At 46.0% G+C, this 14,071-nt stretch overlaps 1 protein-coding gene across 2 annotated transcripts in view; it reads right to left on the bottom strand.

Moving 5' to 3' along the window:
• Gpr180 (G protein-coupled receptor 180) overlaps positions 1 to 14,071 on the bottom strand; it is a 27,734-nt gene that overhangs the window by 1,496 nt on the left and 12,167 nt on the right. For both annotated transcript variants that reach the window (XM_031361622.1, XM_031361623.1), the window contains exons 4-8: positions 9,781 to 9,961; positions 9,605 to 9,654; positions 5,306 to 5,463; positions 2,572 to 2,763; positions 1,053 to 1,130 (exon numbers count right to left, since the gene is read on the bottom strand). In XM_031361622.1, coding sequence (XP_031217482.1) covers positions 1,053 to 1,130; positions 2,572 to 2,763; positions 5,306 to 5,463; positions 9,605 to 9,654; positions 9,781 to 9,961 — 659 coding nt within the window. The remainder of the gene's footprint in view (positions 1 to 1,052; positions 1,131 to 2,571; positions 2,764 to 5,305; positions 5,464 to 9,604; positions 9,655 to 9,780; positions 9,962 to 14,071) is intronic.

Raw genomic sequence — 14,071 nt, 5'->3', positions numbered from 1 at the left:
TGCACCCAGCCTACCCTCCTGCGCCTTTCGCGTACCACGAATCCATTCTGGGATGTGCACCCAGCCTATCCTCCTGCGCCTTTCACCACAGGTTCAATTCATGAAACATATTTCACAGTTAAACTTTTGACTGTTCAAGGGTAAAATCCCTTTGATGCTTAATTTGCAGATGCCAAGCAAAGTAAGACAGAGAAGTACCTTGTCTCCCATGGATGTGCACATTACAGACAGTTTTGATAACAAGAAAAATCAGGCATTTGGCTAATACAGACTAGCAGCAAAGCATGCTCCTATGTAGACAATGCCGACTCTACTTCTGTAGGCCACGCTGCCACTTCCCGTCTGCTGAAGGCAGGCAGGTATTACCTATGAGCCAGCCACGCTGCCACTCTGTGCGCTGAAGGCAGGCAGGCATTACCTATGAGCCAGCCACGCTGCCACTGTGCACTGAAGGCAGGCAGGCATTACCTATGAGCCAGCCACGCTGCCACTGTGCACTGAAGGCAGGCAGGCATTATCTATGAGCCAGCCACGCTGCCACTGTGCACTGAAGGCAGGCAGGCATTACCTATGAGCCAGCCGCCGCCTCTACTCGGCAGTCTGATAAAGCAACAGGACTTCTCTGTCTTGGCTGTTACAACCATTTTTTATAAAATCCATTACACAGCCTCTAATTTCATTCATAAAACATAATTCTGAAATTGCTATGACTCATAAAAGCTATTTCTAGACTGGGTGTGGTAGCATGTGCTTGTAATCCTAACACTTGAAAGGCAGAGGCAGGAGGATCAACTGTACTACATTTGAGGCCCAGGGCTATATAGTCTGATACTGTTTCAAAAGCTAACAGACCAACAAAAAACTTCTAACATTTTGCTTACAAACTAATTATTAAGCTTTTTTTCAGTGTTTATAACTTCTAATTTAACAATGTTAATATTTTTTAAAGAATTTTAAAGAACTCAAGAAACTTCTGAATGGCTAAGTAGGTATCTCCTACTTGAACTGTGTTTTAAACACTCACGGCCACTTTCCTGCCGACAATGACTGACCTTATCTCTTTGGTAGTCATTAAAAGCGACAGCAATGCATGCGAGTGCTGGCTGGCATAAGAACCACAGGATGCAGCCCTGGAAGAAACAAACAAAGTAAGAACCATGTCCCTTAGAAGGCACCAGATTAAAGACAAACCCCACACACCACAGGTCACGGTGGCACACACCGCAGCCTTCTAGAGCAGGCTTAGAGCAGGCCCACTGCAGAGGGTAGCCTGGGCTACAGAGATCCTGTTACTAATATACTTAGGGCCTCGGGAGGACAGATGGTCAGTGGGTAAGAGGGTTTGCTGTTCTTACAGAAGACCCATATTTAGTTCCCAGCACCCATACGGCAGCTCACAACTTCCTTAATTCTAGTTCCAGGGGATCTGACGTGGTGTGTGTGTGTGTGTGTGTGTGCATGCATACATATACATATACATACACAAAGGCAAAACACATATATGTATAGAATAAAAATCGTAATGCTCTCTCTTAGGTCCTGACTAACCCCAACTGCACCTCAGAGTAAACTTGAAGTAAAATGTAGAAATTTATTTTTGCTCTGACATTAACTCTTCTTTTCCATAACCAAATTATCAATTTTTAGAGTATTTACACTACATTTGCAAATCTGTTATAAACGGATACTATTTTTGCAAAAAGAAAATCACAAAGCCATGTTTACATGTCCATACGAAATAAATTCAGTAAAGCTATCCGAGCTGGCTCACGGGTCACATGTTTGAAAGGCTTTGCAAAGGAGAAACAGGCAAGAAAGGGCGAGAAGAAAGGGAGGTTTCACACTGTGCTTTCTGGTTCCTTCCTCTATGCTGCCATGGAGTGTGGCAATGTATCTCTCCAAAATTAAACGTGAAACAAGTTTATAAAGCTTGAGGCACTTTCAAGATTGAGGACTATGAAAGACAAGTGTTCAGTGTGTTGTTCCTACTCATAGAAAAGAGGGAATGCAGTAGGAAGGCACGCACTCACCTCCCTAGCACAGAGCCACTGGGGCTGGTGGCACCCGCTCTGAGGAAGCGGTGAGAACTAAGAGAAACTCAGACACTCTGCCTGACTCTACAGCACTTGAGAGAATCCGATCCACCCGCAGCGCCATGTGGACACCCACGCAGCACGTGTGCCAACCCTGGGCTGCACACCCTCTTAACCGGAAAGATGCCTCCTCATGCTTGTCACAGAACACTGGAACTCCAAGAGTAACAGCTCACACAGTTGATGGCTGGTGACAAACACTTTTTTAAAATCCCACAACAAAAAATGAAAGTCACTACTGCTAAGGAAAAGGCATGATGAGGGCGGGCAGCCAACACTGCATGAGAACACAGTTCCAGCCAACACTGCATGAGAACACAGTTCCAGCCAACACTGCATGAGAACACTTCCGCAGGCTCTGTAAAGCGGCTTCATAGCCACCTCACGCAGGTCATCAGGGTTAGCTAAGGGACAAGGGGCTTCACACAGTGCTCGGCACACAGAAAGCAGAAGCAAGCAGGGCCTGCCAGGCTCGTACTTTGGCAAACGTGATGTAGAACTCTCTCTTGAGTGTGCTCCTCTCCATCACGATGATCTGATAGAGCCCACAGCCCAGCGACAGCGCTAGGCAAATTCGTAAGATGATCAGCAAGACCCCGGCTAAGCTGTGGTGCGAATGTGAGCTGTGGTGACCAGTGTCTTCAAACTGCTCCCAAAGTAGCAAAATGCTCTGTGAATAATAATAATAATGAGATAAAAAACAAGCCTATTTACAATCAACAGTGTTTTCACCTCTTTGGTAAGCACCCCCCTTTACGTTAGCTAACACTCTGAGGGATGCAAACGCCTGCCTGACTGTAAAGGCTCTAACAGTGCACTCCTGTTCCTTGTTCTCACAATCCTAAGGAACAGAGTCAAACAGTGAAACAGGACAGGTCCATCTTCTCTAAGAATAGATGCGGACACTTTCCTCTAAGCCCACGTTACCATCTCAAGGCTAACCCGCTTGGTTTTTCAAGAGTCTTGATATGTATCCCTGCCTACCCTAGGCCTCATTCGGAAGACCAAGCTGGCCTCAAACATTCAGCCATCTTTCACCTCTACCTCCTGAGATCTGGCAATAGGGGCACGACTCACCATGTTCAACTTCAGACCACTTGCAAACGTCCCAGAATCTTCTCTAACATAATGTATCAAGTCAGAGCTGTTGATGCTAAACTTCATTTCTCCTGGTAACTGCCCTAGGCAAACACACTTTTGTCTATTTATTTACATTTTATTTTACCATGAGTGTTAGTTTGTATGCATGCACAAGGATGTGCCACACCATGCATGTAGAGGCCAGAGGACAACTTTGCGGGCTCCTTCCTTCTGTCTTTATGTGGGGACTGAACTCAGGACGTTCTGTTTGCATGACAAGCCATCTCGTCAGCCTAAACCACATGTTTTATATTGCATGAGCCCTGAGGCACAGGACATACCCCATCTTCTTACTGTGACAGTACAAAGTGGAGCACGTTTTCTTTATGCTGTTGCATGTATTGCTGCCCATGTTCCCTCTGTCCCTACTAAACACCAACTACTTAAATCACTTAATCTTTTTTTTTTTTTCTTTTTCAAGACAGGGTTTCTCTGTATAGCCCTGGCTGTCCTGGAACTCACTCTGTAGACCAGGCTGGCCTCGAACTCAGAAATCTGCCTGCCTCTGCCTCCCAAGTGCTGGGATTAAAGGCGTGCGCCACCACGCCTGGCTCACTTAATCTTTTTTTTTACCATCAAATATACTTTAAGGTTTTCTATGTAAACTTAGTATTCAAAACTGAGTCTTTAGTCACTTCCAAATACCTTTGGTAAATAAAATTCAGTAAATCAATTCTTTGGCTGGGTATGGTGACTCATGTACTTTATCCCAGCAATGGGAAGGTGCAGGCAGATCTCTGCGAATTTCAGGCCAGCCCGGTCTATATTAGCCTCATCTTAAAACAACAAGAATCCAGTTCTTTGGCCTTCAGGGGGTATCACAGCCTCTCGCCCTCCTCCCCAGAGCACACTGTCTAACTCTCTCCCACTGAACCCCTTCTCTCCAGTGCTCCTCACCACACCTGTATGGCTTTCCTATTGGGGAGGGTAGGCATTAATCAGGGTTGCTTACATGGCTAGGAGACCATGGACGACAGCCTGTCAATGGCTACATCACCGAATCAAGTAACAACCCCTGCTCTAGCAACCATTAACTGTCAATAGGAGTAAGGAGCAAGTTCTATATCCACAATCCAAAATAACAAAAGCTGCCTATGATCTTATACACACAAACGAGCACACACAAACACACACGTTCATATACCCTTGCTCATATACTCATGCCTCTCCCAAACCCACAACACACACACACACACACACACACACACACACAGTGCTATTACTAAAAGCACTATTCCTCTCTAAGATTAAGCTTTACCTATTTGGTTTTTTAACTACACTTCTAACCTTGAATATTTCAGCAAAGAAGTGCCATGCTCTGCATCAGTTTGCACATTTGCACTGTTCTACATAGACAAAAGCTACTGTGACTGCACGAGCAGACATGTATGTGGTTATGTACTCACAGATGGCCTGTGTCATCAGCATGGTTTGCCTGCCGTCGCTGAGGAGAGCAGATATGTGTGACACAGCTTCAGCCCCTCAGGGTAACTACCAGTTAGTTATTTGAGACAATGAACTAAACTTCCATGACATGATGACAAATGTTTAGGATTCTCTGCATATTTGTCTTAATGTAACTTGCTTACTTACAACTTTTAGGAGAGCTGTGCTTGAAGAAATGAGAATGTACATGATTGTTAAAAATTTTTATGTTGCTTTTAAATTTATTTTATACCATACATGTGGTTTATTGCCTGCTGAGGTCAGAAAAAGGTGTCTGATCCTCTGGGACTGGAGTTCAGGTGGCTGGGGCCAGCATGCGGTGCTGGGAATTGAACCTGCGTCCTCTGGTGAAGCAGCCAGTGCTCCTTACTGTTAGGCTGTCTCTCCACACTGAGAAATGCTAACATCTTTCTAAAGAAGATTTAGGAAAACAGGAAAAGTAGGGAATGACTTTAGGAAGCAGTAGGTGTGCACTGCGAACCCTGCGACGTACGCCTGCCAGCGCCCAGGCTAGGGGATTAGTACACCTGCAGTTTAACGTCCATACCTCCAAGTTCCTCCGGGCCCAGGTGACGCCCTGCGGCACACACTTGGGTGCTGGCAGTAGAAGCTGAGCATCGGCTCACCTGTGTGATGACAATGAACACTGCAATGCCGGTGGACGCAGGGGTGGAGTCCCACTGGAGTGGCCTGCTTTGCGGCTTCTTCATTCGGACTATGGTCCAGCCCATGCACAGGCTCAGAAGCAGGTACAGCATCTGAATTTGGGAGGCAATGTCAAAAACTAAAGGGAAATGAAAAGCAAAGTCAAGAAAGTGCCATGATTCACAGAACTTGGGACATTTTTCATTGAGATGAGAATAGCCCTTTTTAAACAAAAGAAAGATAGTTTTTTAAAGCACAAGATAAAATAAGTAAGTTAAATAAGATTATTTTGTTTTGTTTTTTGGTTCTTTTTTTTTTTTTGACTTTTCAAGACAGGGTTTCTCTGTGTAGTCCTGGCTGTCCTGGAACTCACTCTATAAACCAGGCTAGCCTCAAACTCAGAAATCCACCTGCCTCTGCCTCCGAAAGGATTATTGTGTAATAATTCTAAAACATTAATTACTTGGCATAAAATTTGTAATTAGTTACAAAAATAACTAAAATAAGGTCAATGTTATCACTTAAAAATGTAGATACATGGCTACATAATATATATCACATATATATATATATATGTCCAACCTTAAAGCTGTATTTTCCTTCTGTTTAAAATTCTTATTGCTATGTACAACTTTGACAAAAATAAACTTTAAATATAATTTTTGCAATGTAGAAATATCAGTATCCTTTTTGTGGTTGCTAATGAGGTTTGCTGGATAAGCTGTAGTAGGGGGTAGTACTGTGTAAAACTGAAATTTCACAGCCATCACGACATATGACAGAAACCTAGTGACAGAGGAAGAGCTGCATGAACTGGCGCCATGTGCCACCAGGTGGCCGGCACGTGCACTGCAGGAGAGCTCAACCATAAAAGAATCTGACAAGCCACCTGTGTGCAGAGTACAACACACAGAAACAAACAAATATTTACCTTAAAACATAAGCTTGCTTACAATGAAGCTACTGCTTTTCCATCATAGTGTCTGTTAAGTCACAGTTTAATAAACCGCCACCTACACACTTTATACTTTCACTGCTTTGGAGTAAGAGAGATTCCTGGTACAGAGAGGAAAATTGCTGGAGTATAATGTTTGTTTTTGAGTTGCACATCACAATTTGCACACGTCACATGTATCTGGACGGACGTCCTCCTGCTCTGTCATCTACATGAAAGGGCACTGCACATGCACACTCTTTTCTGGACACAACGCAGGCCTTGCCCTGCCTCCCAGAACTCTCGGCAGTTCTGGCTATCCACAGGAGACTTGCACTAGACTAAGTCCACTACCTTCCCATCGTGGCGGTGAGAGGAGGCTCACACTACCCGCGCCGTCCTCTGTACCCCATCATGGCGGGTGAGAGGAGGCTCACACTACTCACGCCGTCCTCTGTACCCTATCGTGGCGGTGAGAGGAGGCTCACACTACCTGCGCCGTCCTCTGTATGGTCAACAGTTGTTGGGAGTGGGGCATTTTCCTCAGTGGCATAGCTGCTTGTAATACCCCAGGCTATCCTAACTAGTCACTGGTTCACCAACCCAGACTTGGATGGAATTATTTTCCTGTGTTGTTGGTGTTCTGTCTATCAGGGGCAAACTGATGTCTGCTGTCTCCTCAGGGCAAGTGTATGAATGTATGCTGATGTACGTATGAGGGCGAATGCACATAATAAGTTCTTACTACACTTGAATTACACAGACTGTCAGATCAAGCACATTTTTCTTTCACCACAAATGTTTAAGTTGATGCCAATTAATTTCATTAAACATTTCACAAATATAGTCAGTTAACAACACGAAGACACGGGCTGAAGGAATTCCTGTATGAGCTTTAAGTAGCCAACACAAATATGGGGGAAATCCCCTCACGTTCTGGGTCCTTCCTTCTACTCCGGGTTATAGTGGTAGACTGCCATACTGATGGGAAAGCCGTGCTCACTGCAGCTGCTATTCTACCTATAAATACATTTATAGTTCATAAATGTGCATTAGATATAAATATAGATAATAGTCATAGACAAAAGACACAGATCACACAACTCTGCTTTCTTGGTGTAACCACTTAAGCAGCCGACTGTGTGCTGGAAGAATTAGCAATCCTTGGCAGCATCAGCTACTGCATGAGAACAATAGCTACTGCGGAGAGCCAGCTTAGGCTCACAGTCACAGGGTTAGGAGTGTAGGATTGAGGGCAGCCTACCACACTCAGTGAGCTCAAGGACAGTCACCAAGCACACCCCACTCTCCAGTGCCAAGGGATGTAGCTCAGGTAGAGCCCTTGCTGCAGACAAAAGCGCTTCCATTCCCAGACCTGATGGGAACACAGTCAGGCACCCGACACCTCCTCACTAAATCCTCACCGACCCTTGGTTTTGAAGTCTCTGCTAAGGTCTGGGTCGTGTGCCCTGCCTCCTCAGATGCCAGTTTCCCCAGCTGCCTAAGTCATCTCTGCAACTCTGGGCTGCTTTAGCCATGATCCCACTGAATACCCATAGACAGTATTCACTAAGGACAACTACCTCCTGTTCATGCCACAAGCTAACAAAGGCTCCTCCAGTTCCTTAGTGAACATGGATGATGAGATCTAGCTGAAGGAGTCTGCGGAAGATGAATGAGTGCTGTGGAGAGACCGCCTGCTACAGCACGGCGAGACTCCAGGGACCGTGCCAAGACGGGACAGGTGATCTAGCATGGCTCTGGAACCGCAGGAAGATGGGACAGGTGATCTAGCATGGCTCTGGAGCCGCGGAAAGACGGACAGGTGATCTAGCATGGCTCAGGAGCCGCGGGAAGATGGGACAGGTGATCTAGCATGGCTCCAGAACCGCGGGAAGACGGGACAGGTGATCTAGCATGGCTCTGGAGCCGCGGGAAGATGGGACAGGTGATCTAGCATGGCTCTGGAGCCGCGGGAAGACGGGACAGGTGATCTAGCATGGCTCCGGAGCCGCGGGAAGATGGGACAGGTGATCTAGCATGGCTCTGGAGCCACGGGAAGACGGACAGGTGATTTAGCATGGCTCCAGAACCGCGGGAAGACAGGACAGGTGATTTAGCATGGCTCCGGAGCCGCGGGAAGATGGACAGGTGATCTAGCATGGCTCTGGAGCCACGGGAAGATGGGACAGGTGATCTAGCATGGCTCCAGAACCGCGGGAAGACAGGACAGGTGATCTAGCATGGCTCCGGAGCCGCGGGAAGATGGGACAGGTGATCTAGCATGGCTCTGGAGCCACGGGAAGATGGGACAGGTGATCTAGCATGGCTCCGGAGCCACGGGAAGACGGACAGGTGATCTAGCATGGCTCCGGAGCCGCGGGAAGATGGACAGGTGATCTAGCATGGCTCTGGAGCCGCGGGAAGATGGGACAGGTGATCTAGCATGGCTCCGGAGCTGCGGGAAGACAGGACAGGTGATCTAGCATGGCTCCGGAGCCCAAACCTTAGTTTCTGAGTATAAAGAAGAGCACAAGACCTGATTTCACTCTCAAGTTCTTTTTAAAATGTCACGATTATAAGACCTTTAAGCAATTTTAAAAATTACTTACTAAGAATTTCTCTTATAAATATAAGAATAGAGATGTGAGGTCAGCTTAATTATCCGTGCACTAGCCTTAGGTCAGAAACCGAGAAAGTCAGTCTAAGAGAAAAGAGACCTACAACAGAGAAGAGCCTATGCAATGCGACTGGAAAGCTGGGATCCGAAGCTCACAAGCTGACTGAGCTCTGGAATGCGTCGAGGCTCTCTGAGTACCAACCCTGCAAACTGGGGATTACCAAAGCCTCCCTGCTCTTTCTTTATTGAGGACAAACTGGGGGAGTGTGTGGGTAATAAACAATGAAGAAGGAAGCCATACACACTAGCCATTAATAAGATCAGACACTGCCTTGGGTCGACCCAGTCGGGGTCCCTCAGCTCCACTGGAGTGGGTGTGGCAAAACATGACCTGAGAACTAAATCTACAGTCTTATTTCAGTTAAGCTTAGTTCTGGATAAACTCAAGCAGAAAAACTATACCACAGCAAAAATATTAATTTCATTATCACCACTATCCTCATCACAATCATTACCATCACCATCATCACCATCATCATACTTTACACTGCTGGAGATCAAACCCAGGTCCTCATTCAATGCTAGTCAAGTACTCTACTACTGAGCTACAACACTAGCTGAAAATAAAGGTTTTTTTTTCTTTGTTCATTTGTTTGATTCATTTTTTCTTTTAAGAAGAAAAACAAGATGGTAAACCTATCTTTGAAAACATACTCAGAAACATACCTTCTGCCAGACTGCCCATGAGAGGTACCCCGATTCCATCTCTGGAGTACCTGAGTAATTGAAGGAGAACATTGGTGTAAATTACCAATGTGAAAAAATGCTCATAGTCAAAGAAGCATACTATTGTGGCCTAATTAGGATGAGTTAGCTGCGTGATGAGCACTGGGCTGGCTTACCTGGAGAAGTGGATGTAGTTTGCTAAGGCTGAGGCAGCTTGCAGCAGCAGTGCAGTGGTAAGGACCTTTAAGATGGTGTGCATGGGCCCTCCCTTCTTCATAGCCTGCCACAGTGACTGTGCATAGATGCACGCAGTCACAAAGTACACAAGGACGAGGAGGAAAAAGAACTCGTGGAGCCCTGGAAGAGAAGAAAGGGGACTGGCTTCAGTAAAACAGGAACCTGACAAGCGGCTGGCTTTCCATCTGCTTCTCATCCACTTCTAGTGCTTGAACACATTTGCTCTTGTAAGGAAGAGAGATGGGAACTACTAACACGCACACACCTCCACTCACGCCTTGGGTCCAAGTTTTACCTATAAGAAGACACTTAAAATAACCTAGGTAAAGTCAATTTGTGAAACTACAAAGTCCCTCAAGGCAGGATGAGGACTCACTGTAAACTCAGAAGTGCTCGAGAGAGCAGCCAGCTGTGGCTTCCATGTTCAGTCAGACACCTTGCTAAGCATGTGTGTCCTGAGAATGTCAGCAACATCTATGTCACCAGTAGTTTAGCCTTGACCATGCCTCTCCAAGTGTGGTCCCTGAGCAACAACACAACCAGATAACTTGTGATGGAAACTCCTGGGTCTGATTCAGACCACGGAATCAGAAACCGAACGGTAAAGCCACGAAGGCTGCTTTGGAAAGCCCTAAGGTGTGAGTCTCATGTAACTTAACGTGTGGGGGTCAGAGTTTTGGCACGTTCAGTTACCTTGAATTCCATTTTGGCAAAGAACTTTGACAACAAACAATTAACCACCAGTCTAAGTGGCCAAGAAAAGTTAGATGAACCATATTGTCCGTTAGAACTCAAATGGCTAAACGTGAAAGGTGAGCATGAGAGCTGAGGCTAGAAGGCACTAACCTTGGACCAGGCCAGAGTCACACACAGTCTCTGAGTGAGCAGAGACTATGAGTGAAGGAGACTGGCTAGCACAGGTAAGTACTCAGTAAGAAAGCAGGCGCTACACTACACAAGGCGCCATGATGTGCCCTCTGCCACTGGTCTCCTGAAGTGCCCACATGACCTCACGATAAGCAGACTGAGACTTGAGTTTTCATCTGTGAAATTTCAAAAAATAAAAAAATAAAAAAATAAAATAAAATTCTAATAAACTTCAAGTCAGAAGCCTGGGAATTTCATAGTTTCGAGTTTAAGGGATTAATTAACTTAGTCTTTCTTTTCAATGCAAGGGAGACGGGTCCCAGGAACCCCTTAGACATCAGAACTCCTTTAAACAAAATGCATGGTATTTATGTATAAAATCCAATGCATATCCTGCTATACAACTCCAAATCAACGGTAGATTATCTTCAACACCCAATACAACATAAATGCTGTGTAAGCTGCTATTACACTCTACTCTTTAGAGAATACTGCCCGATTTTCACCCGATACTGTTCATCTGTGGCTGGCTGTACCATGGCTGTGGGCTCGCTGACATGGAGCTGTAGTGAATTCACAGGAGTCCCTGAGAACCGGGCTGTTGTACTCTACCAAACACCAGGGTGCAATATGGGGTGAATGCACAGAGCTCTCTACTGGGTCTGTGGGCGGAGCCGCATTTGCTCCCATTCCGATGAGAATCCTGAGACTGCTCCAGCTTCCCATTTGAGTAAATGCCAATTAATGAAGAAAATACTTTTATTATCCAATAAGTCATTTTGGAAAAGCAAACCAGGAGACAGATATCCCAGGAAAAATGGCAAACCAATAGATTAAACTCCTCATGTTGGGGCCACCAGACAGAGAACCAAAATCAGCAAGAAGTTCTACCACTGGGTGTCTCTCCTGCTCTACCACATAAGGGATGAGCGCCATGGTTTCAGTACAGTGAAGAAGCTGGGTTAGCTGGGGTAGCAGGATAGCTGGGTTAGCTGGAGTAGCTGGGTTAGCTGGGGTAGTGGGATAGCTGGGTTAGCTGGAGTAGCAGAGGTAGCGGAGTAGCTGGGTTAGCTGGAGTAGCAGAGGTAGCGGAGTAGCTGGGTTAGCTGGAGTAGCTAAGGTAGCTAAGTTAGCTGGAGTAGCTGGGGTAATTGGGTTAGCTGGAGTAGCTGAGGGAGCTGAGGTAGCTGGAGTAGCTGAGGGAGCTGAGGTAGCTGGAGTAGCTGAGGTAGCTGAGTTAGCTGAAGTAGCTGAGGTAACTGGGTTAGCTGGAGTAGCGAGGTAGCTGGGTTAACTGGGGTAGCAGGATAGCTGAGTTAGCAGGAGTAGCTGAGTTAGCTGGGGTAGCTGAGGTAGCAGGGTTGCTGGAGTAGCTGAGGTAGCTGGAGTAGCGGGATAGCTGAGTTAGCTGGAGTAGCTGAGATAGCTGGGGTAGCTGGGGGTAGCTGGCAGGAGAGAGGCTGCGTGTAGAACAGTGGCACCGTGACCCTGAGCTAATTACAGTACTGGAAGAAGGCAGGGGGTGCAAATGCTTCCAATGTTAGCAGCTGTGGGTCAGCAAAAGTCCTGACACCTCTCTTGTCTTCATCTTTGTTTCTAATTGTTCCCTCTTCGTATTAATTCCACAAAGCATCTATTGAAAGTTATTTATTTGAAATTCTTTGTAAAAGACAGGATCAGGGTTTAGTACTCATTATATAACAGACCGCCTATGAAAAGAAAACTGTGACAATTTACTAAGGAATCAAAATAACTAAGGACAAAGGGACATCATTCAATGGTAAATATATCTCCCAGAAAAGGCTAACTAAGATTACAAAGAAAAGAGAGAAAAATATGATTGGACTAATATATTAAAAAAACATGACTCAAACTTCGTAACGACCTCTTGGATGCGGAAGCCTGACCGGAGACCGTCCATATTACACCTAGAATACCAACACTGGCTGCCCGCGCTGGGCGGTAGTACTGTTTTCCCTTTTAAATGGATCATTGCTAAGCCATGTCTGTCTCTTTAGCTGTGAATTTTACTTTTGCTCTCCCTCTAGCAGTCACAAGAAAAGTAATTTGTGTTGTTCGCACCGGAATTCTAATCTAATTTTACAACAGGTGGGTAACTAAGTTGGTCCACATTAAAGAAGACTCTTGGATGAGCGTGTAGTGAACACTTACAAAAACGTGTAGATTATAAGCAAGCCTTAAAGCTTCTTTCATGAGACTGAGTGGGGAGTGCTCAGAACAGCTGCAGTGCCTTAGCCTCGCTGAGGGAGGGAGGCGGATCCGGCACTGACTGTCCAGCCTGACTCCCGCCTCAGAGCACAGTCCTCCCGCCCTCAAGCATCTCAAGTAGAGACGCTCCTCTGGAAACAAATGCTATACAATAGGAAGGACCCTCTTAAGATTTGTACCACAAAACCAGCATATCCCTCACAGGAAGTAAAATACAGCCTTCTAACATTAGAAGCAAGTGCAGAACTCTGATTCAGTGTCTGGCTTATAGCCCAAAAGAAGCCTGAGTCTCAGCAGGGAAATGTGAATTTATTTTTTATTTTATTGTATTTATTTGTTTGTTTTTCCAGACATGGTCTCACTATATTGCTCTAGCTGGCCTTGAACCCACAGAAATCGGCCTGCCTTTGCCTTCCACTAGGAGGCATGCTAGGAGCCACTGGCAGTGTGGGAATAGTTCAGGGAGACCCAGGGCATTTGGAGGTCCCAACTCAGCAACCGGGGTTGCTTCATGCTGTAGCGTCCAAGTTCAGATGCCAAATGAGGGATGAGGAAAAGAAGGACTGAACTAGGAGTCGGGACAAGGGACTCAGAGAGCAGGACATTCCTTTCCAGTAAACAAATGTCACAGGAAATAAGGAGACTTGTTTTTCAAGCCACACGAGGACCATCAAGTCTAAACCCCCACCTCCCTGTCTGTCCCTCTTACAGTACTCGGAACACTGGCACCACGCGAAAGGACAAAACACGGCGGACTAACCTCTAGTAAGTCTCCAGCCTGAGGTGCCATTAGTCAACATAACCTAAGCCAGTCTGGCTGGCCCTTCCTTCCAAGTTTAAAACTTCCTTAAGACATTTAGTATCCCACAGTCATTCTAAACTTCTGAGAAAGGCTCAACCCTATGCACCCCACGGTGGCCCGTTCTTCCATCTGTTTCCCTAGCTGAGGGAATCTCACACACTGACCCTGACAATCAAGTCTCATGTGCTGTGGCTAACAAGATCCAATGGCGTTTCTTTGTTGACTTTGTCAAACAGCCAGTGATTCCTCAAGGAGTAAGCCCTAGCCCTCACCTGACAGATGGATGGCCCACACAGATGCTTGCCCACACCTGACAGATGGATGGCCCACAC

The sequence above is a fragment of the Mastomys coucha genome, unplaced genomic scaffold (assembly GCF_008632895.1).
Source record: "Mastomys coucha isolate ucsf_1 unplaced genomic scaffold, UCSF_Mcou_1 pScaffold9, whole genome shotgun sequence".
Classification (NCBI taxonomy): domain Eukaryota; kingdom Metazoa; phylum Chordata; class Mammalia; order Rodentia; family Muridae; genus Mastomys; species Mastomys coucha.
The sequence above is the reverse complement of the archived record's forward strand: the minus strand, read 5'-3'. Positions and strand labels throughout refer to the sequence as shown.